General features: G+C 33.9%; 1 protein-coding gene across 1 annotated transcript in view; it reads left to right on the top strand.

Annotated features, from left to right (window-relative positions):
• LOC128865978 (uncharacterized) overlaps positions 1–21695 on the top strand; it is a 113859-nt gene that overhangs the window by 62997 nt on the left and 29167 nt on the right. Inside the window, exon 4 of the mRNA XM_054106427.1 lies at positions 19976–20048. Within this exon, the coding sequence (XP_053962402.1) occupies positions 19976–20048 (73 nt within the window). The remainder of the gene's footprint in view (positions 1–19975; positions 20049–21695) is intronic.

A 21695-nucleotide genomic window follows, 5' to 3' on the forward strand; every position in this document is an offset into this window, starting at 1 on the left:
CAGATCTGGACTTCCAAATGGTCAATCTTTTGGGGCTATCGGCTATGAACCCAGGAATATTGTTTTTTCTCTACTGTTGGGTGGTTTTTGCCTTATGGGTTGAAACGGATTCTTGCTGGAAGATCCAACTACTCTTTATTGAAGAGAGTACTGCTCAACTGCTTCACCACACCTTCTGAGGCATCTTCCTGGTACACATTTGCCACGGTCTTAACCCCTTTTCCGCAGAAATGAAGAGATGTAACGCCTTTGCAAAACACTCCCCACTAAATCATTACAGAGGCTGGATGGTGGCTACGCCGAGCTATTGTCACAACATTTTTTACGTCTTTAGAGGTTTAGCAAAGATTTTGTCGCTTTGCATATTAAAAACTTCTTGAACAGTGAACATTTTTTCATCTGTAGAAAGAATATTTTCATGGCTGTTGATCGCGTGCCACCGAAGAAGCTGCTTTCCTCTGTCGAGTCCAATTTTCTTCAAGTGTGTTGTCAAAAGATGACCGGTTAAACGACGGAAGGCTTTTATGTGGAGATCATATCTAATTAGTCTTGACATGGATCTTGTCGATACATTCATTTCCCTGGATATGATTTTCTGTTTTCTAAAATTCGCAGATTTTTTCTCGAACAACTTTTATGGTTGCACTGGTTCGAACAGAACGAGCACGCGAATTTATTCTCGCCGTATGCATTGTCAAATTTTTTACAGAACTTATAGCCAGACTAAGTATATACATATGTATATAATTGCCTACACCCTTTGCTGGAGCTCCTCCTGCTATTCCTGGTGTACGTATTGATATTCGCAACAAATGACGGCACCTGCATTTTTATACCGCCACCGAACAGCAGATGGTTTTTTAGAAGAAACTTTCTCATAGCAGAAATACACCCGGAGACTTGCCCTTGTCTGCCGAGGAGAGATTAATATTAAAAAATATTTGTTCTATCAGTTGGTGTTGTTAATTTGTTGCGAGGTGAGGAAAATATCAAACTCGTATAAACTGAATTTTTTATAGCTAAAAATGGCGATGAAAATTTAATTGTAATTAAAACTTGGAATAAATTGCGTTTTAAATCCATTATTTTATTTTATTTTCTTTTCTACTATTTTTCATTAAGCCAGAATATTCATTGTAATCAAAGCAAAACATCTAACTAGCACATCTGAAAGATTTTCACTAGCAGTAATGTAATTTTTTAACATACCCAAACAACAACAAAAACTACAAACAAAAAGTGAATGGCATTAAAAATAGTTACACATAAAATTCCACACAAAAAAGACAACAGAAACTCTAGTAAAAGTTAACAGCTCGGAACACTAATTTCATCGCCAGCTTGGTCATTAGCTGCCGAGATTGCAACTATTCAGCAAAGGGTTATACATTCGCTCAAACAGCATTAGTTTTAATACATACGAGAATGCATTAGCGGGAGGGAAATGGGAAAAAGGCCGCAATTACGCATTGCTCCAATTGCGCTAACGTTAATGTTGATGTTGATGCTTTAAGGCGTCGATTGTTGCATTAGCTGGCTGCGCTGATGCGCTAAAAATAATTAAGCATTTAAAGCAAACTTTTACGTAGAGAAAAAAGCAAGCAAAAAATGAAAATTGCGGAATTAATTATAAAATTTTAGTTCGGCTGAAAAATTGGCGCTTAATGCTTTGCTGCTTGCCAAAATGAAGCGCTGCCAACAATTGAGTGAAATTATTATTGTATAAATTGCATAGTAAACTTATGAATTACGAATTCTAGCCTTTATTTGCGCTCGATTTCTTTTGTGCCAAAATGTCTCACAAGGGAACTTCAACTTGATGTTTATACTTTGAAAGCTTGAATTAAAAATAATTTGAGCTCAGCCTTAGGCATGGAAAAATCTGCGGCTGAAGAATTTGAGAGAATACCAAACTCATTCAACGCTCTGGAAATAAGAGCCTTACTGGGCTTAGAGAGCTCGGACATGCTCTGTGTAAACAAAATCAGTATTATGGAGGATCTTCTTTGAAATATGGAAACAAATGCGCTCAAGGACGTAGGATGAATCAATTAAAAAAAGATTAAATAAATAATTGGCGCCTACACTTCTGTTAGGTGTTTAGCCGAGCTCCTCCTCCTTATTTGTGGTGTGCGTCTTGATGTTATTCCACAATTAGGAGGACCTTCAGTTTTAAGCCGACTACGAACGGCAAATGGTTTTTATGAGGAGATTTTTCGTGGCAGAAACATACTCAGGGAATTGTCATTTCTTTTTTTTATTATTTGATCTCCATGCGTGGAGATTCGAACCTACGCACTCCCGAATGGGAGTCACGCACCAACCCATTCGGTCGCGGCAGGTGAATCAATTCTTCTTTTATTTGCTCCTCCAAAGCGGTCTATCTTGAGCTGTTGCTTCCTAGTTATGTATTCTCAACTTCTTAAGATCGTGTTCCTTTCTTGTCAAGGCTTTCTTCACGGTACAGTCAGCAGGTATACGGATCACATGCCCAAGCCATCTTATGAGCTGCGCTTTAATAAAACGTACAGCTGTCCTGTTCTGAGTGACATCTGATTCTATAGCTACCAACATCCATTCTAAATACTTGGGAAAAAAATCTTTCTTTTCTTTCCATGCTGGCAATCAGCGCGCAGTCAACAACTTTAAGAGTCCATACCTCACATCCCTACTTTAAGATTGATCGGATAAGGGTCTTGTACATAGTTAACTTTGTAGCTTTAGACAAAAGTCGGCACTTGAACAAGTTCAGGTGAGCGTAATATGCTTTGTTGGTGGCGTTGATGCGATCCCTAACTGCGGAAGTTGAATTACCGCTACATGCGAACATAACTCCCAAATACTTAAAATGCTGCACTATTTCAAATGTATAAGCCCCACATGAAAATTTTGCACCTGTGTAAGCCGCCTCGACATAAGCAAATATTTAGTTTTGCTCTTGTTTACAAACAGATCAATACAGTTCGCAATTTTGCTATTTTTTAAGAAAATTTCTTAAGAGAATAGCGGTGACATCTGCATAAGCACATATTTGGGTTGTTTTAGTTATCAAGGTACCACCTTTGTTGACTCCCCTTACGACAAAGTGCAGCATCAAATTGTATGTGACTATTTATAAGGCTTCACCTCAATAGAGAACGACTCTGTGAGCTTCCCGTGAATGATCACTTTTGCTTGTGTATTTGTGAGCGTTGCTCTAACGAGCCTTCATAGTTTCGCAGGTATTCGAAGAATAAGCAGTTGGTTGCTGGATTCTATCTCTGGATTCTAGCACTGTCGAAGGCTTGTTTGAAGTCAACGAACAGTCAGTGAACATCTAACCCGTATTCATAGTGTTTTTGAAACATATGGTAAATCAATTACACCCTAAATAATGTCGAACACAAAGGTAAGCGAAAGAATATTTCTTCTTCTTTGCAGAGATTTTAAGCTTATTAGCGCACAATGGGACAACTTAGCTGAGTATTATAGTAAGTGAAAACCTCGAGCTAAAAACTACCTAGTTATCTCACTGAGAGCGGATAGTCGGGTGCCGTCAATACAATGCGAAATGGGGATAACAACACCCGAAGTAGTGAAGTGAGAAAAAATTATAAGTGAAAATGTTTGCTTTTATTATATTTCCATTGATCAATGGAATCCTGCCGCTGCCGCACTATACTTTCACGCTCATAGCCTTAAGAATTCTTTGTAGCGCGGAAGTTCGCGCGCTTTTAAAGAGATTAACGATAAATATTCTGACAAGCTTTTCATTTTTTTTGTAGTATGGATTGTTGCTTCGACGCCATCCTTATGAAAACCATTTTTTGGTTTTTTTTTTTTTGAAGCGAAAAGTACGAAGCAAGTTTAAATACCCATCTGAATCAATATCATTTGGCGCTACAGCTCTGTGTGAGCTTTGGCCTGCTGTATAAAATATCTCCATTTGACCCGATCTTTGGTAGATTCTTTGCAGTTTTTTACTTTGAGTTTCCTTATATAAACCTTTAGTACGCAAATCCATCTTGAACTTGGTCTACCTTTTGTTTTCGCCGTAAATGTTTTAGCATCAGCTATTTTTCGTTGGGTTCATTCTTGTGACATTACCTAGCCATTTGATTCGTAGGGGTTTGATGAAGCGCACTACAAAGTGCACTCCTTTTATTAAATGGTCCAGTTATCCTGTTAATGTCTGCAACTCTGATGCGTGCCACAAACACAACACCTCTTCTGTTGGTCAACTCTGGCAGTTTTTGGTCAATTGCTTTACTCAAATGGTCCAGTTGTTGACAGTTGAGATCGCAATTTAGTGTTTAGCTATACGGACACAATTCATAATAAAGGATACCTTTCCAGTCCCACCGTATACACTGTAGAACCTTTCTCGCCATTAGTCCTGGTTTAGCCACCTTTTGAGCTACTTCATAACGCTTCGACCACTATCGCTTTCGCACAATACTTTTACGAGTATTGACGTACGGTACCCCAGTCACCATCCGCTTAAGAAATGGGTTGATTTTTATTCATTTCATTTGGCCAACGCTTTGCAGATGGAAATTCGATCCATCATGTTTTTTGATGTTAATTAATGTAGCACCCAAGCATTGAGCTGTTTTTGAATACACCTTTGCTTACATGGTTTAAAACTGATTTAGCTGCTTGGCGATCTTAAGCTCCAGGGCGATGCTACGACTGCTAATACGCCGGTCAACCTCAAATATTTCTGTGATTTTACCGATGTTTTCGACGTTATCGACACTTTTTTTTAACGTCAGAAATACCTGAACGGACCAGTATCGGCACTATAAACGCCATTCACAATTTCAGTTTGTTAACAATCTGATTTATTTTGTTTTATATTTATCGAGTTTAATACAAAACCTATCGCCAACGGGAGCTAATCTGTCCTTATGGAAGGCACAAAAATTCAGGCCACCAACTGAATCTGCGGTACCAATTCATGACGATCAAAGCGCCTGGGCTCAGACAGATGCAGAAATAGCCCATGTGTTTGCTGAGCATTTATGGATGGTGTTTCAAACCAACCCCCCAACTAAATGGCAACTCAAACCGATTTCACGAAATTTGGTAGTGAGCCTGCATCACCACTTGAATATAGTAACAATGGATTGAAAATTTCTACGCATAAGCTAAAGTCAATAATTTAGAACGAGATGAATCCTAAAAAAACTGCTGGGTATGATCAGATATCTCCCTATTTCATAGTAGAGACTCCAAACATCGCTGTTAGTTTTCTGTTAGAAGTTGGCCACTTTCCTTCTCAATGGAAAAAATCTACCATTATAATGATCCTGAAGCCAGGAAAAAATAAAGCCAAGGCAGCTTCATACAGACCTATAAGTTTGGTGGCATCACTCCAAAAACTTTGAAAAGTTGCTAAAACGAAAACTGTCAAGTTAATCGCAACAGCTCCGAAATAAGGAATGCTTTTGAACGACGAAAATATTGCTTAGCCATACTTCTTGATATTGCTCAAGCGTTCGACAGAGTATGGCAGGGGGGGGCTTGTCTACAAAATCCAACGCACACTGCTACAAAGCTCACACAAAATATTAGAATCTTATCTTACAAATCGGGTGTTTATGGTAAGATATTATATAAAAACTACCTAACTAATAAAGTCGATATTAAAGCCAGCGTATCACAAGGCCCTGTACTGGGCCGCTTTTATATGTAACTAGCAACCCGCCCAGCTTCGCACGGGCTCACTCACTGAAAAAATGATTCAAATCGATCCAGTAGTTTTGGCTTATTCATTATTGCCCGTGGCCCGCACGCGTTAATTTTGGAGTAAAACAATTCTCCTTTCTTTATAGCATGAAGATTTCCTGCTATCTTTGGGATATCTAAATTCATACCCTACATTTTTGCATATTAACTTTTTGCATTTTTACATATGTATTTATTTTATTTTTACAACAATTACTATATTACAGAATGTCTTTATATACAACGTTCATAGCCTTCTTGTCATTAGACAATACAAACATGTTTTCTCTAGAGGTTACTCTTGAAAGAGCGACATACAGTTGGCCATGTGAAAAACAGTCAACACTCAAATCTAAGCCTGCAACGATGAAGGTTTGACCCTGAGATTTATTAATGGTCATTGCAAAAGATGTCTTTACCGGAAATTGTAAGCGTTTAAATTGGAATGGTAGATCCGATGGTATCAGAGGGATTCGGGGAATCAATACATCTTCTCCGGTACCTCATCCTGCGAGTATTGTGCACTCTATTAAGAAAGTTTTCAGTGATTTTACCATCAAACGTGTGCCATTGCAAAGTTTAGGTGGACTTAGGTTTCTTAATAAAATAACAGGACAACCTATTTTCAGCTCCATTTGGTGAGGAGGGAGTCCAGACGGTTTCAAAGAATTTAGAAATTCTGTAGGAAATTGAACAGCTTCTTCCAAATCGAGAACAGTATCGACCGAGTAGTATATTTTCGTCGGCGCATCAATCTTTGAAATAATCAAGTTATTTACTTTATCTACTTGTTCGTTAGTTGGTGACAGAATAGCTCTTTCTTTAAACCAAGATATTGTCTTATAACTTATGTTATCAATGTCTGGATAGACATTGTTGACTAACTCTTGGATGTTGTCTATCAAAACACAAAGGTTTTCTAGGTTAATCCTTCCCTCACTTTGTGTTAATTCTCCATTGCCAACTTTTAGCAGCATCTCTGGAAATAGCCTGTTCTCACGTGAAGATGACGAAATCCTCATATTAGTTTTAAGCTCTAATTTATTGACATACGACTAAAGGTGAGATCTTTTTAGCGAAGCGTTTATTTCGTCACCACGTGTTCCTCGAGTCACAACTGGTAGGATTTGACGGAAATCTCCTGAGAACAGAATTGTACATCCACCCATAGGTGCATTTTTGTTGCGCAAATCGCGCATTGTCCTATCCAGTGCTTCCAAAGACGTCATGTTTGACATAGTAGCTTCGTCCCAGACTATTAATGAGCAGTCACGCATCAATTTTCCTGTATTGCTCTGTCTAGAAACACTACAGACGCTGTTATCATCATCGGTGGCGATTTTCAGCGGGTGCTTCATTGTAGAGTGTGTGGTTCGGCCTCTTTCCAAAAGACTCTTTCCAAAAGAGTAGCGGCAATGCCAGATGACGCAACAGCTAACACAATTTTTCCGGTAGATCTCAATTACTAATTACTGTTGTAATATCTTGAAAAATATTGTTTTTAATTATATGCTGTAAAGAGCCATATACATAGATCTATATGAAAACAACAATGTATTTAAGGTATTTAATTGGATAAGGATTAATGTTGTACCCATTTGTTGAAATCGCTTCGAAAATAAGCTATTAGTTGTCGTAAAAAGTAAATGACGAAAAATGTTATTGTATGGAATTGATAGCAAACTAAACGCGCTCCGAATCAATAAAAACTATTCAAAAACTGTATTTTAATTATGTGCGATTTACTAATATAGAACCTGAAAATAGCGTTTTATTTCGCTGTAAAATTGTATGTACATATAATTACATGGAATTCAGTACATACATAGATACATATGTACATATGTCCGAAATGAAATAATGTGAGCGATTCGTAAATACATACATACATACGTCACCATACGATGTAATTCAACATTAATGAGGTGTGGTGAGATTATCGCTTATCGCCTGCTGCTTCACTCGGTTGACAGCGAATACACACACAAACAGCTTTTTTTGGAAAAAGAGCTGCTTTTGTTTAAACAATTTTGGTTAAATAACAAATAAATCAATTTTTTTTTTTGATGCAGAACGAAAGCAAATATTTCAAAGTTAAACTTCTAGAAAGTTTCATTTTAATTGGTTGATTCGTTTATGATTTATGGCCGTGAAAACAAAAAAATTATGTTTTTTTGCCACATTTTGACCGATTGCCACGCCCCCTTTATATATTTCTTCACATTATATAGATATAAACCTTCCTCTTCAATCAATCTATCTTTAAAAAAAACCGCATCAAAATCCGTTGCGTAGTTTTAAAGATTTAAGCGTATAAGGGGACATAGGGACAGAAAAAGCGACTTTGTTTTATAATATGTAGTGATATACACGGCTGACCTTCCAACAAACCCGCAAATATTAACATCCACATTTGCTGACGACACTGTAATCCTTTGTCGCTCCGAGTGTCTCCAATAAGACCGTCGGGTGAACTCAACAGTCATCTGAAATACATAGTAAAGTGATGGGCTGACTGGCGCATCAAAGTGATTGAGCAAAAGTGTAAGCATGTGACTAGAAGCGACAGCTCCATCTAAACTCCACACTCATACCACATTCTAAAGAAATTACATACCTTGGTGTTCGTATGGACAGGCGCCTGACATGGAAAAGGCGCATTGAGGCCAAAAGTGGACAGATGGATGGAGAAAAACGAAAGATCTTCATTGGCTAATCAATTCACGTGCCGGGCTTAGCCTCTATTACAAAGTCCTTCTACTACAATATAATCATTAAGCCAATCTGGTTGTATGCGTCGCAACTGTGGAGTATCACAAGTGCCAGCAATATTGCAATTCTACAACGAAGGCAAACTAAAATATTAAGAATGGTTACTGGAGCGCCGTGGTACGTAACCAATGAAAATATATAGCGAGACTTAAATGTTCAATTACTGGCAGCAGAAATAGCAGTAATCCAACAAAACTATGATACTAGCAAAGGCTGAGACCCCACCCAAACCCATTGGCTCGGTCGCTGTTGCATACCGTCAATTCGTCACGTCTCAGAAGAATTGACCTTACAAGCCTGTGATGCATATTCGAGGCCCTCATAACAACCTTAACCTTCTTCAAGAAGCTGTAGGTACGATAATTTAGGATAAGAGTCGAAACCTTATTGTTAGTATTAAGATTAATTAATAGATTCAATAAATAATAATAACAGTATAAAAACAAAAAAAACACACAATATGTGGCGAGTGTATGACAAAATCGAATGAAAGCCACTTTCTGACTTAATCAAAAACTTTTATTTATTTATACACTTTTCAGTTCTGAAGATGACATGAGGTGGGAATATCGACAAGTGCATAAAAAAGACAACTGAGTGTCTGATTTCATTATTAAACCGACAGCATTTATTTAGCTATGATTTTAAGTACTTTTTAAATGCCCATCAGCGGTAGAATAAGTCTCAAATAACGATAATTATTGCCAATTGAAGTTGAAATATTGCACATTGCACACAAACAGCCTGTGTGTGTTGAGGATAAATATTTATTATTTTCTTTTAGCTTCAAGCGCATTTATAAGAGCAATAGAAATTTGTCCTCTTAGTCAACATATAGTAATTTATCTCATAAATAGAAAATATCTCACATTCCTCACTCGAAGCTAAGTGAAAACTTTTCTATGAAACGAAACTTAATAAATTGCAGTAGATGGAATGGGTATGGGTGTATGTATATATGTATGGCGTATGTCTATATGGATATGAGTGTTTGCCTAACTATAGATGACTTATCTCAACTAATTCCAAATAGCTTAATATAAAAGTTTTACAATGAAACGAGACGCATAATGCTGGCGGGTGCGAATGCGTAAAAAGTTTGACTCAAATGGCAGTTGGGTGACAGAATATTGTACGTAGCACACACTCATAAATATAGTTGTGTACACATACTACTTGTATAATAAAGAGATAGAAATGCGTTCAAAATTGCGAAATATGTCCGCAGTCTCAATGGACTGGCATTTTGCTAAGGCAACGTACGGAGTAATGAAAAATTTTGAAAAATGGAAAGTGACGTTTAAGTTGAAATGAAGCGAAACGTAAGAGAGTTGAGAGGATAGGTCAGTAAAAGCAGCAAAAAGTTGGGTAATAAAAAGTTTTAAAAGCAAACCATTTATTTAAGTGTGTGTGTGTGTGTCTCCACTTATATAAGTAGAGAATGCTAAGAGAGTAAGAACTATGTTGTACCTTTAAGTGGAAAATATTAGCTCTCATTAAAAATATAAAATTAATATATTTTTGGCTTCAATAACAATAATAATTGACTGTGACAAATTTCAACAACTGGAAGTACAAAAATAGAAAAACTTAATATTACATGGCGCAGTGGCGCACATTATAATAATAACAGGTAGTCTGAAGGCGTTTGAGGGACATAAAAATATTGCACAAACTTTTTGCCATCTACAGAATAGTTTTGTGCTGATACTAAATAGGTATGCAGTCTTGGGTCTAGTATCAGACAACCAATAATGTACTGAGTTTTTTGATACTAAGTGAATTAAAAGTTCTGTGTTAGTAAATGTGGGGAAAAAGTAAGGTGAATTTATTTGTCAAACTTCGCGGGATTTAAATTTCGCTCTAGTTATTTTTTTCATGAGTTGGCAGCACTGTTAATAACACCTGGACCAACTTTCATGTGAATGTCATTATCAGTAATATATTTACGCTTGTGTTTACCAAACGACCAAGAGTGCATTTTTCGATTTTTACAATGTCTGATTTGATTGAGCAGAGAAGTGCCATCAAATTTTGTTTGCGGAATGAAATTTCGGCTGCGGAAACATCTAGCATGTTGCAGAAGGCATTTGGTGATTCGACCATGTCGCAGAAAAATGTTTATAAGTGGTACAAAGACTTCAAAGAGGGTCGAGAATGTGTTGATGGCTTGGAGCGCTCCGGACGAACATCGACGTCAAATGATGACCAACACGTCAATAAAGTGAAGGAGTTAGAGCTCAAAAATCGTCGGTTGACTGTTAAAGACCTTACTGATATGATCGTAATATCAGAAGGATTTGTGAAAATCATTTTGAAAGACCATTTGGGCCTACGAAAAGTCAAATCTCGTTTGGTACCGAAAACTCTCAATTTCTTGGAAAAAAGTCGTCGCGTTGATGTGTTTGAAACAATGCTTTCAGACTATCAGGACAAGCTCAAATGCAACATTACGGGAGATGAGACTTGGATTTATGCTTACGACCCTGAAACAACCGACCAACCAAGCGAATATCGTGCTAAAGGCGAGGCCAGACCGAAAAGAGCACGTCAAAGTCGTTCAAAAATAAAGGTCATGATGACAGTTTTCGATTTTCGTGGTGTGGTGCACTATGAATTCCTTCCACCTGGCCAAACTGTTAATAGGGAATATTATTTGAGCGTTATGCGTCGTTTACGTGAATCAATTCGTCTAAAAATACCAGAATTATGGGCCAACAACTCTTGGTTTTTGCATCACGATAATGCACCGTCTCACACTGCACTCGTTCTTCGTGACCATTTCGCCAAAAATTTCACGCATATCGTTCCGCAACCACCGTATTCGCCGGATTTGGCTCCGTGTGACTTCTGGCTATTCCCAAAACTCAAGAGACCACTCCGGGGAACGCGTTTCAAGTCGATTGAAGAGATAAAAGCTGAATCGAAGAAGGTGCTGATGGCTATACCGGAAATGGACTATTTGGCATGTTTCGGGGATTGGAAAAATCGTTGGCATAAGTGTATTTAATCGAGAGGGGATTATTTTGAAGAGGATGAAATTGATTTACAAGAATAAATAAAGATTTTTCATTTTACAACCAAATTCACCTTACTTTTTGCCTACAGTACATCAATATAAAAATAGAAAATTAGCAAGAAAGCTTATTAGAAAAATTAACAAAATTATTTGGATGTTTGATGGCAGCAGCATCTTGGATATGCTGCGTGCAAGCTTTGCGAAATCGGCTGTACCTATGGGCTTTCGCACACGAACCAGGTCATCTCTTTGACGTTCATTCGTCAAGATATTTTTTTGATGTCATGTTGCGTTTCGTCACTTTATTTCAAATAAATTATTGCAAATGGCGTAAATCATATTTGATGCTTGTAAACTAGAAATCTGCAATATTAAGGCAGACACGCCATGGAGCGCATAAAAGTCGAAACAAAGATTTTTGCACTCAAAATTTTTTTTTTTTATTTATAAGTGATAAAAAAAAGTTATTGAAAAACAAAATTGGATTTGTAAAAGACGCAGGCTTATTACAAGAAGCCTCCTACAAGGAAACGTAAGGGTCAAGCTCCATTTGGTACCAGTAAAGAGCAATAGGTCTATGTGATGGCTTTCAGCCAGCCAGGTTAACCTAACCTATCAATATGTGGTGCAGAATTTCTTTTGACGCTGACTGTAAGAGCTGCATTTACATTTTGAAGTGATTAAAAAAGAACAAAATAAATAATCTGGGAAAATATTTCCTGCGTTTCCGTTGAAATATCTTTTATTTCTACAGCCAGTTAAATTATTTTGACGGAAAAAGGAATGCGTCTGGAAAACAAATCGAGGCCTTCGAAAAACGGCTTCATTAAAAAAACTACAGCAATTTTCTGCAAAATTACTTAAAAAATTATATTGTAAAATTGTATCAGATAGATATACGATAATGCACCTTTTTCAGAGTTTGTATTTATAGACTCACTGAAAAAATTCATAAAATTCTCTTATTATTTCGCCGCTGCAGTGGTTTAATCCAGTAAATTATGCAACTACTTAATGAAATCTTTTTGTTAAGTGGAAAAAGAGGAAAAAATACCAAGTTGTGCAAAAATCACCGAAATTGAGGGAGTAAATTCTTATACGACAATCAAAAAGTTTAATTTTGCAAGGATCAACAACAGAGCTTCTATGTAGTAAATATAAAATATATGTAAATGTTTATGAGGCTAAGGCCCCTTTAAAACGAAAAAAGTGGTGCAGAAATGTACGAAAAAATATCGCTACTGAAAATTGCTTCCAAATTTCAATGAGTTTGCGCTGTAAGCTGTAGTGAATATTTGAAGAGTGAAAGAAGTTGCGGTAGAATTAGCCGACGAACATTTCAGAAGCCTGTTTTATTCGGCAAAAGGCCTGCCAAAAAGCCACTTTACAACTTAAAAATGGGCAAAAAGTGTTTGAAATGAGTAACAAAGTGTGCAAATAAGGTAGTATACGACTTCATAAAGGTAGTATTATCTAATGAAGCCAACTGCAATTTATTTTAATCCGAAGGAAGGCGTACATCAACCGTAGATCAGACGAGCGCTTGCCGGAGAATATACCTAGAAGAAGCCGGTTGCTGCTGTTCATAAAGCACCCTCTTTTTATATAAAGAAATGCTACTAAGTGACAGTGCTTGAGCGGATCAAAATTCGATTCATTCCAGTAGCGTAGAACCGACTGTCGTCAGAACATTTAAAGGGTTAGTAAATGAAACCGCTTTTGGAAAGCTCACTAATTTCATCAATAGAAACGTTATTTTCTCAAGCAGATTATATTATTTTTCAAGATGATGATGAGCTTTCAAAAAAAAGAGAAAATTAAGAAGATTTGAATGGTTTTTCAAATATGGCTACTTTGGTAGCGGCGCAGAAGAGCTATTAAATTTTGAAAAAAAAACAGTACATTACTTTCAATATAGCCATTTTGAAACTTATTACGAATCCCTTTGGACTTCCGAATATCTTATAAATGTAAGTATATTATTTTCCAAACCAAAAAACCAAATAATCGAAAAACTGCTTGCATTTTGCTCATTTTTTTTAATGATGTTTTACTCAAAAGCTTCTGCCATTTACAGAAAATATATCTGCTTTCTACAAAAACTATGTCATTCTGTTCTCAAATTCAGCCTGCGATAATCAAAGAACGCCAATAAAGGATCCTTTTAAAATTTCGGGCAAAGTCAGCAGGAAGGTACTATGGGCGCGTAACGATATTATGTTTAGTTAGTTAGCATCCTTTGAAAGAACATACACCAAGTTTCAGCCAGATCGGTATATTTTTTTGGGTTTGGCATTCATTTGAATCGAGTAAGTCGAGTGATTTTCCTTTTCCATGACGACAACGCACCAGCTGACGCCTTGTGGACGTAAAGTAAATGGAAATAGGATTTGATCCTCGACCTGGAGTCGTTGCACATCCGCTCTTTCCTCCAAACTGGTCTCCCTCGTATACCTACGACTACTATTTGCTCCCCTATTTTGAATGGCTGAAGAAAAAAAGATTTTATTCAAAGGTGGAGAGGATTGCCGAAATGAATGACCATTCTTCAAATTTGGACAAATCTTATTATTCGGAAGGCTTCAACAAACTGGAAGGATTCTAAAGAAGGTTTCTCCCAAAAAAATTAAGTAGCTTTTACTTTTTTATTTTGAGTTATCATCTTTCAAAAAGTAAAAAAAAACTCGTCAGGGATTTTGATACCTAACTTCAAAATTAATTAAATATTACCACTAAACTCCAGTTGTTCATATTTGTATATCCGTCACTGTATCTTCCTTCAATAAGTGCAAACGGATATTTTGAAATAGAAAGCTACTACTTTTTCCATCATCACAATAAATACCATGTATATATATCCTTTGAGATAACTTCGATGCACAAATACGAGTACGTCTAGCAAATTATTGAAGAGTTAATTTAATTGCATAGTCAGCAGAAAGAAATATCGATTCAATTAACTTTACTGCTACTGCTTCTGCTTTTGCTTCAACTTCAGATTTAACTTCATAGCTTTCGCTTCACTGCTTTGCTGCTGTTCTAATCAGATGTTGATATGTACATAAAAGAGTCCAAAGGTATTGAGTGAATATAATGAAGGCTTTTATATACTTATGTATGTATGCATGTACACATTCATACCTAGCAGGTGACAGTAATTGAAAGCGACACTTGACACAAAGCACTAACCATTGAAAGGAAACTTTTTCATCCGAGCGTGGATATGAGGGCACTGCTACAAAAACTGGAATGAATGGAAAATTGAAAGAAAATAAAAAGTGGGAATGCGACTAACTGGATTACTAATATTGATATTTATTTGTTGGAAATTATTGAATTCATTATATGTAATATTTTATAATCTGGTGAATAATTGTAATAAATATGCTAGTGGAAAAAAATAAGAAGTAACAAATATTTTTTAATTTTTAGGGATTCCTCAAGTGCTGTATCTCGGCTAAAAATGCTCGTACGGGAGTTTAAAAAAAAAGGAATTACAAGTTTTAGTTTTTTTTTCTTTTTTCTTTCATGACTACATTTTTTGACTAAACCTCTGCGTGGATCGAATAAGTAAACTGGTTATCCAGCTTCTATTTATTTTTTGTAGACTTCGATACGACCACTTCGCGCAGCTTTTATCGCATTTTAAGGCAAACAGTGTTCGAGTTCATAAAACAAAAACTCCTACATACAAAAAGAAAGTCTTTTCTCTGAAAACTAAAATTTTTTTTTTTTTTAAAAAGCAAAGTTTTCTCTGAAAACTTAAAAAAAAATTTTTTTGCAAAGGAACATTTTTAATTGAAAACTAAAAAAATTGTTTTTGAAGAAGAAAATTCATAAAATTCCTGAATTGAGACAGAAATTTTTTTTGGGTAAAAAAAAAATTCTCTGAAAACTTAAAAAAATTTCGTTTTTAAAAAAGAAAATTTTTCTTAGGAATCTAAAAAACAATTTTGTTTTTGGAAAAAGGAAACTTTCCTCTGAAAACTTAAAAAAAATGTTTTTGGAAAAGAAACATTTTATTGGAAAACTAAAAACAAATTAGTTTTGAAAAAGCAAAGTCATGAAACAAAAACTCCTGAATTGAGAGAGAAACTTTGTTTTGGAAAAGAAAATTTTTCTCTGAAAAATTAAAAAAAACTTGTTTTTGAAAAAGAAAATTCATAATAAAAAAATTTCTGAATTGAGAGAGACAATTTTTATTTGAAAACTAAACAAAGTTTTTTTTGGAAAAGAAAATATATAAAACAAAAACTCCTGATTTGAGAGAGAAACTTTGTTTTGGAAAAGAAAATTTTTCTCTGAAAAATTAAAAAAAAAATTGTTTTTAAAAATGAAAATTTTCTTTGGAAACTGAAAACCAAAATTAGTTTTGAAGAAGGAAATTTTTCCTCTGAGAACTAAACAAAATTGCTTTTGAAAAAGAAAATTCATAAAACAAAAATTTCTGAATTGAGAGAGACAATTTTTATTTGAAAACTAAACAACATTTTTTTTGAAAAAGAAAATACATAAAACAAAAATTCCTGAATTGAGAAAGAAACTTTGTTTTGGAAAAGAAAATTTTTCTCTGAAAACTGAAAAAAAAAAATTTTACAAAAATGAAAATTTTTCTTTGGAAATTGAAAACTAAAATTATTTTTGAAAAATAAAATTTTTCTCTGAAAACTTAAACAAAGTTGTTTTTGAAAAAGAAAACTCATAGAACAAAAATTTCTGAACTGAGAGAGAAAATTTTTATTTGAAAACTAAAAAAAATTTTTTTTTGAAAAAGAAAATACATAAAACAAAAATTCCTGAATTGAGAAAGAAACTTTGTTTTGGAAAAGAAAATTTTTCTCTGAAAACTTAACCAAAAATGTTTCTAAAAATGAAAATTTTTCTTTGGAAATTGAAAACCAAATTTATTTTTGAAAAATAAAATTTTTCTCTGAAAACTTAAAAAAAATTGTTTTTGAACAAGAAAATTCATAAAACAAAAGTTTCTGAATTGAGAGAGAAAATTTTTATTTAAAAACTAAACAAAATTTTTTTTGAAAAAGAAAATACATAAAACAAAAATTCCTGAATTGAGAGAGAAACTTTGTTTTGGAAAAGAAAAATTTTCTCTGAAAACTTAAAAAAAAAATGTTTCCAAAAATGAAAATTTTTCTTTGGAAATTGAAAACCAAAATTATTTTTGAAAAATAAAATTTTTCTCTGAAAACTTAAAAAAAGTTGTTTTTGAAAAAGAAATTTTTTATTTGAAAACTAAAAGCCAATTGTTTTTGAAAAAGAAAATTCGTAAAACAAAAATTTCTGAATTGAGAGAGAAAATTTGTATTCGAATTAGTTGTCAGATTTTTTTTTTTTAAAGAAAATACATAAAACAAATATTCCTGAATTGAGAAGCAAACTTTTTGTTTGAAAAAGAAAAATGTTCTCTGAAAACATGAAAACATTGCTTTTAAAAATGAAAATTTTTCTTTCGAAACTGAAAACCGAAATTTTTTTTGAAAATAAAATGTTCCTTCTGAAAACTAAAAAAAAAATTGTTTTTGATAGAGAAAATTTTTATTTGAAAACTGAAACTAATTGTTTTTGAAAAAGAAAATTCATAAAATAAAAAATTCTGAATTGTTTTTTTTCTTCTTTGCAGACTAAACACCAAATTTGCTTTTGAAAAAAAATTGTTTTCTGCAAACTTAAACTTAACAAAATTCTTAAATTGAAAAATAAATTTTTTTAAAGAAATTTTTTCTTTGAAAACTAAAATAAAATTCGGGAGAGGTACTAAATTCTGCTTTTCAAAATTCTTTTGTATGAAAATTCTGTAAAAATCAAAAAAAAAATTCTGTCCAGCCTAAATTCTTTTGGTTCAATATTCTGTATTTAAAATTCTGTATGATCAGAACTGAAATTCTGTATATTAAAATTCTGTAATCAAAATTATTTTCGATCAAAATGCTGTAAAAATATAACGAAATAAGCAGATAGCACATTTATTTTATGGATAATGGAATTCTGATTTTATAGAAACAATGGTATATGTACATACGTCAATTAAAGAAAAATTCAAAAATTCATTCAAAACAAAAGTTATTGAATTATAATGGCGAAACAATTTATTAAATTTTTAGCAATTCGCTTTAGAAAAGAAACATGCCTTAATATAAGCCTCTGTTGCTTGCTTTTACAGCCTTCTTTGTTTGACTAATTTTGTGACCATTTTGAATTTTAGCTAGTTGTGCTTTCGTACAAACCAGCTCGCCTTTTAGATCATTAATTAGTTTGTACAACCCTGAGTTTCGTTTCCCAACAATAACTTTTAGCCGTCGATGCCAAGCCTTAATACTGTTTTGCGTTCTGGGGAAAGCGATATTGGACTCATCGTGCACTGACCAAAATTTTGGTGGGTATTTTGGTATACAATGAAAGAATGGGAATTGGTTAAAACAGTTAGGTATTTGAACGAAGTATACAGAAAATATTGCAATTATTCTACAATATTTTTTAGCACGGTTGCACGAATTTCATTCACATTGTTTCTGAAGCTATAAATACATGCAAGCATATGTACATTTGCTTTATGTAAATCTGTTTTGATAATATAGGAAACCATATGGGTAAGACAAGTCATGTATTGGCAGTATTTTGTTTTTCAATACAGAATTTTGCAATGCAGAATTTTGACAATACATAATTTTGATTTACAAAATTTAAAATTACAGTGTTCCGCAATACAGAATTTTAACATTACAGAATTTTGCATTACAGATTTTTGAATACAGAATATTGAATACAGAATTTTAAATACAGAATTTTGAACCAAAATCATATTGTACCCAACCCATAAAATTCTTGAAAACTAAAAAACTTTTTTTTTAATTTTGATTTTTTAAATTAAAAAAAGGGAGTAACTTCAGCGCATGCAAGAAAAACATTATAGCCCATTCATCAAAAGATCTCATAACTAGAGACTTAAATCTTCAATTTGTTTTTTTTTTTTTGTATTAACTCTCGATCACCTTCAATGACTTCTCGGTCATCTAGAAAACGCTTAAACCAACTAAAAACATGCGCTCCTTCCAACAAGTCATAAGCTTCAATAATAATTTTTTTTTAATTTCATCTGAAATTTCACAGCAATTCGTTACTCTTAGCCCAGTTTTCCAAAAGAACTAAGTATAAAAATTCACTGTGTTTTAGTATTTATAAATATATAATAATTTGTGTTGACATTTTGGGAAAGTATGCCTATCATGCAAAAGTAAACTCAAATTACTTTTACAGCCTACTAGGTTTTTCATGTTCAAATTGGTTACAACAAATGTCAGAGCGGGAAGAAAAACTAACACAAACGTAGTAAAATTGCATGTCAATATTTTCATACTTCCACTCGAAACCCAAGTTTGGGAAGTCGCTAGGGGATTTAAATATTGTAGAAAATTACTCTTTCGAAAATTTTACTAGTTGATTTCTCAGCCAAAAAACCTTCATGTCACCAACGTAAATTCGTTTGAAAAGCAAAATTGATGCCACTTACAACACCTATGAGAGGAAGCATTCTCGTTGTACCCAACTGAGGTCGAAATATCCGGATACAAATAGTTGCAATAAATGACTTTAATTTGTTGTTTTATTGTTAAGCTCGACTTGAGTTCACAAAATGAAAGTACCATAACAGCATCACAAATTCAATTGAAAAATAAATTAAATCTGTAAAGACCAAGAAAACAATTGAATTTCTGAATAGCTAAACCTATTCCGAAATGAAACTCTGTAAAAATTTGCTTCTCAATATTCATTTCAATAAATACAAACATACATGTCTGCATACCAATCTATTCAAAATTACACGCATTCATAAATCCGCAGTATCCAATCTCTCCATTTCCATTAATCTTCAACCACACAAATCCCAAATGATTTATGCAACCGCTCAACAGGAACAAAGGTGAGTAGAAACAAAAGGACAACAAAAAAATTTCATCTAAATTATGCACATGCGGCACCACAAGACTTAAACATACACAAACAAAAATTTTGCAAATAGCAATTCGTAGGAAAATCTGCAAAAACCTACAAAATCTATAAATGTCGGTAAATAAACAGAGAAAATAAAAGCGATTTGCATTAGAAACAAAAACTCAAACGCAAGCTTTGGAAGAAAGCAAAAACAATGAGATGAGTAATTGTAAAATGCAGGTGTCCTTGTTGGCATACACAAATACACGCAAGCTTGCTGTGATTACGCTGGTGTGCAGGTGTAATTGCGCTTATGGCTGCACGAACAAAAGTATGATATGTACGTGTGTATGTATGGCCTTTTATGTATGTGAATGCGCAAATCCCACATGAAACGAGTAAACGAAAGTTGTCATAAAATATCTGCAGATAACGTTAAGGTGTTTGCTTCTTCTTTCTCTTCTTAGTAAATATTTTCTACTCACCTTCATTAAATTTGTTTTTTCTATTTCTCTATTCCATCGACAGGGTTGCGTTGCCGTGCTGAGCTTAACATGGATCATCAGTCTGACGGTGTTTGGTTTTCTGGTGCTGCCAAAAGGTGAGAGAAAATTACAACAAAAGAGAAGAGAGAAAAGTAGAAAAGAAAAAACAAAAAACAAATATATTTTTATTCGAAAAAATTTGATATCTAAAGGTTTTTGCGATTACCTGAAGACTCATAAAGCAGTAGTAAGTCTTTTCATATACACATATATTTGTATATTTTGTAACGTACACATGCATACTTATGTATAATAGGGGTCATGGGTCAACTTAATCTCAATTATTTTGATTTGTCACAGTTTGGTCAAAATAATAATTATTTTTCTTCACTTAAGGAGGGATTCTACTGTAAAAATCAAATTTTCATGGATTTTGTTTTCATACTTGTATTAATTTAATTAGTAAAAAAAAGTTCAGGGTTACATAAACACAGGTCTTGAGTGTACAAAAAAATTTTTTAAATTTATTTTCATTTCAAAATGGCAGCTGTACAGCCGCTCCCCCGAAACGCCTTTTGAAATCTGTCCATACTGTCGCGCATTTAAAAAAATCTGAAATGAAAAAAACCAAATTTTTTTTATTATATATCATTATTTTTAGTTGTTAAGCCTATTACTTGCAAAAAAAAATTTTTTTTGTAAAATTTTTGAAGTTTTTTAAAAAATCGACATTTTTTTGTTGTCATTTTGTTATTAAAAAAGGGGTTATAAATAATAAATTTTTTCCCACCATAGCTTTAAAAACTAGTAAATATTGTTAAAAATATAGAGTAGAATGGGGTAAGATAGGTATGGGGGCACAATAGGTAGGTGGGATTTTTGTCGCACTGTTTTTGCAGAGGTCACTCGTCTTATGTGAATTGAATACGTGGTGGGGAACAACGTTCGCGACTGTCATTTCGGCCGTCACCATTGATTAGTTATCCTAGTTCTGGCGTCGTTTAGTTTTTTGTGAGCTTTTCTCCGACATAGCATTTTTTTTATTCTACGGTGCAGTGCATTTAATGTATGTAAATATATGTCAGATGAGTTTTATTTTACGTAGAAAATAATGCTGAACACGAATAATGTGTTAGTTTTTTGATATTTTTGTTTTTAAAAAAAATATCGACACTAACATAAAACATGTGCTTGGGGGCACTATAGGTCAGCCGTCTGGGGGCATTATAGGTCACTACTTTTAATTGAATAAAATAAATTTTAATTGTTTTTGCAGCAAAATGGTGCGTAATTATGTGCGAAAAACGCCGAAACGAAGTGAAGAGGACGAAAAAAACGCAATCGCGGCAGTCCGAGATGGCGCTAGTGTTCGATCAGCCTCTAAACAATTTAAAATTCCGTTCGAAACATTACGTGCTCGCGTGATGAATTAAAGAAAAATTTCTAACTTTTATAACATGTGCAGTGTTCATACTCTATAACAAAAAGTTAAGACGTTAATTTCCAAGCCATGTACATTGTTCTTTTCCCCTCACATATAGTGACCTATCGTGCCCCCCGATTTTAAAAATATCGAAAAAAAGTACCTTTGTCTTATTGAATGCAGCTTTCAAAATATTTAGCCAAACATAAGTCAGTATAACCAAAATGTTAGCAGATAAATAACCTTTCAAAATCTTGCTTATTTTTCAAAATCAATGCAAAAACACCGTAGCAAGAGCTCTCCAAAAAAAAATGACCTATCTTACCCCATTCTACTCTAC

Source organism: Anastrepha ludens, chromosome 6 (genome assembly GCF_028408465.1).
Source record: "Anastrepha ludens isolate Willacy chromosome 6, idAnaLude1.1, whole genome shotgun sequence".
Classification (NCBI taxonomy): Eukaryota; Metazoa; Arthropoda; class Insecta; order Diptera; family Tephritidae; genus Anastrepha; species Anastrepha ludens.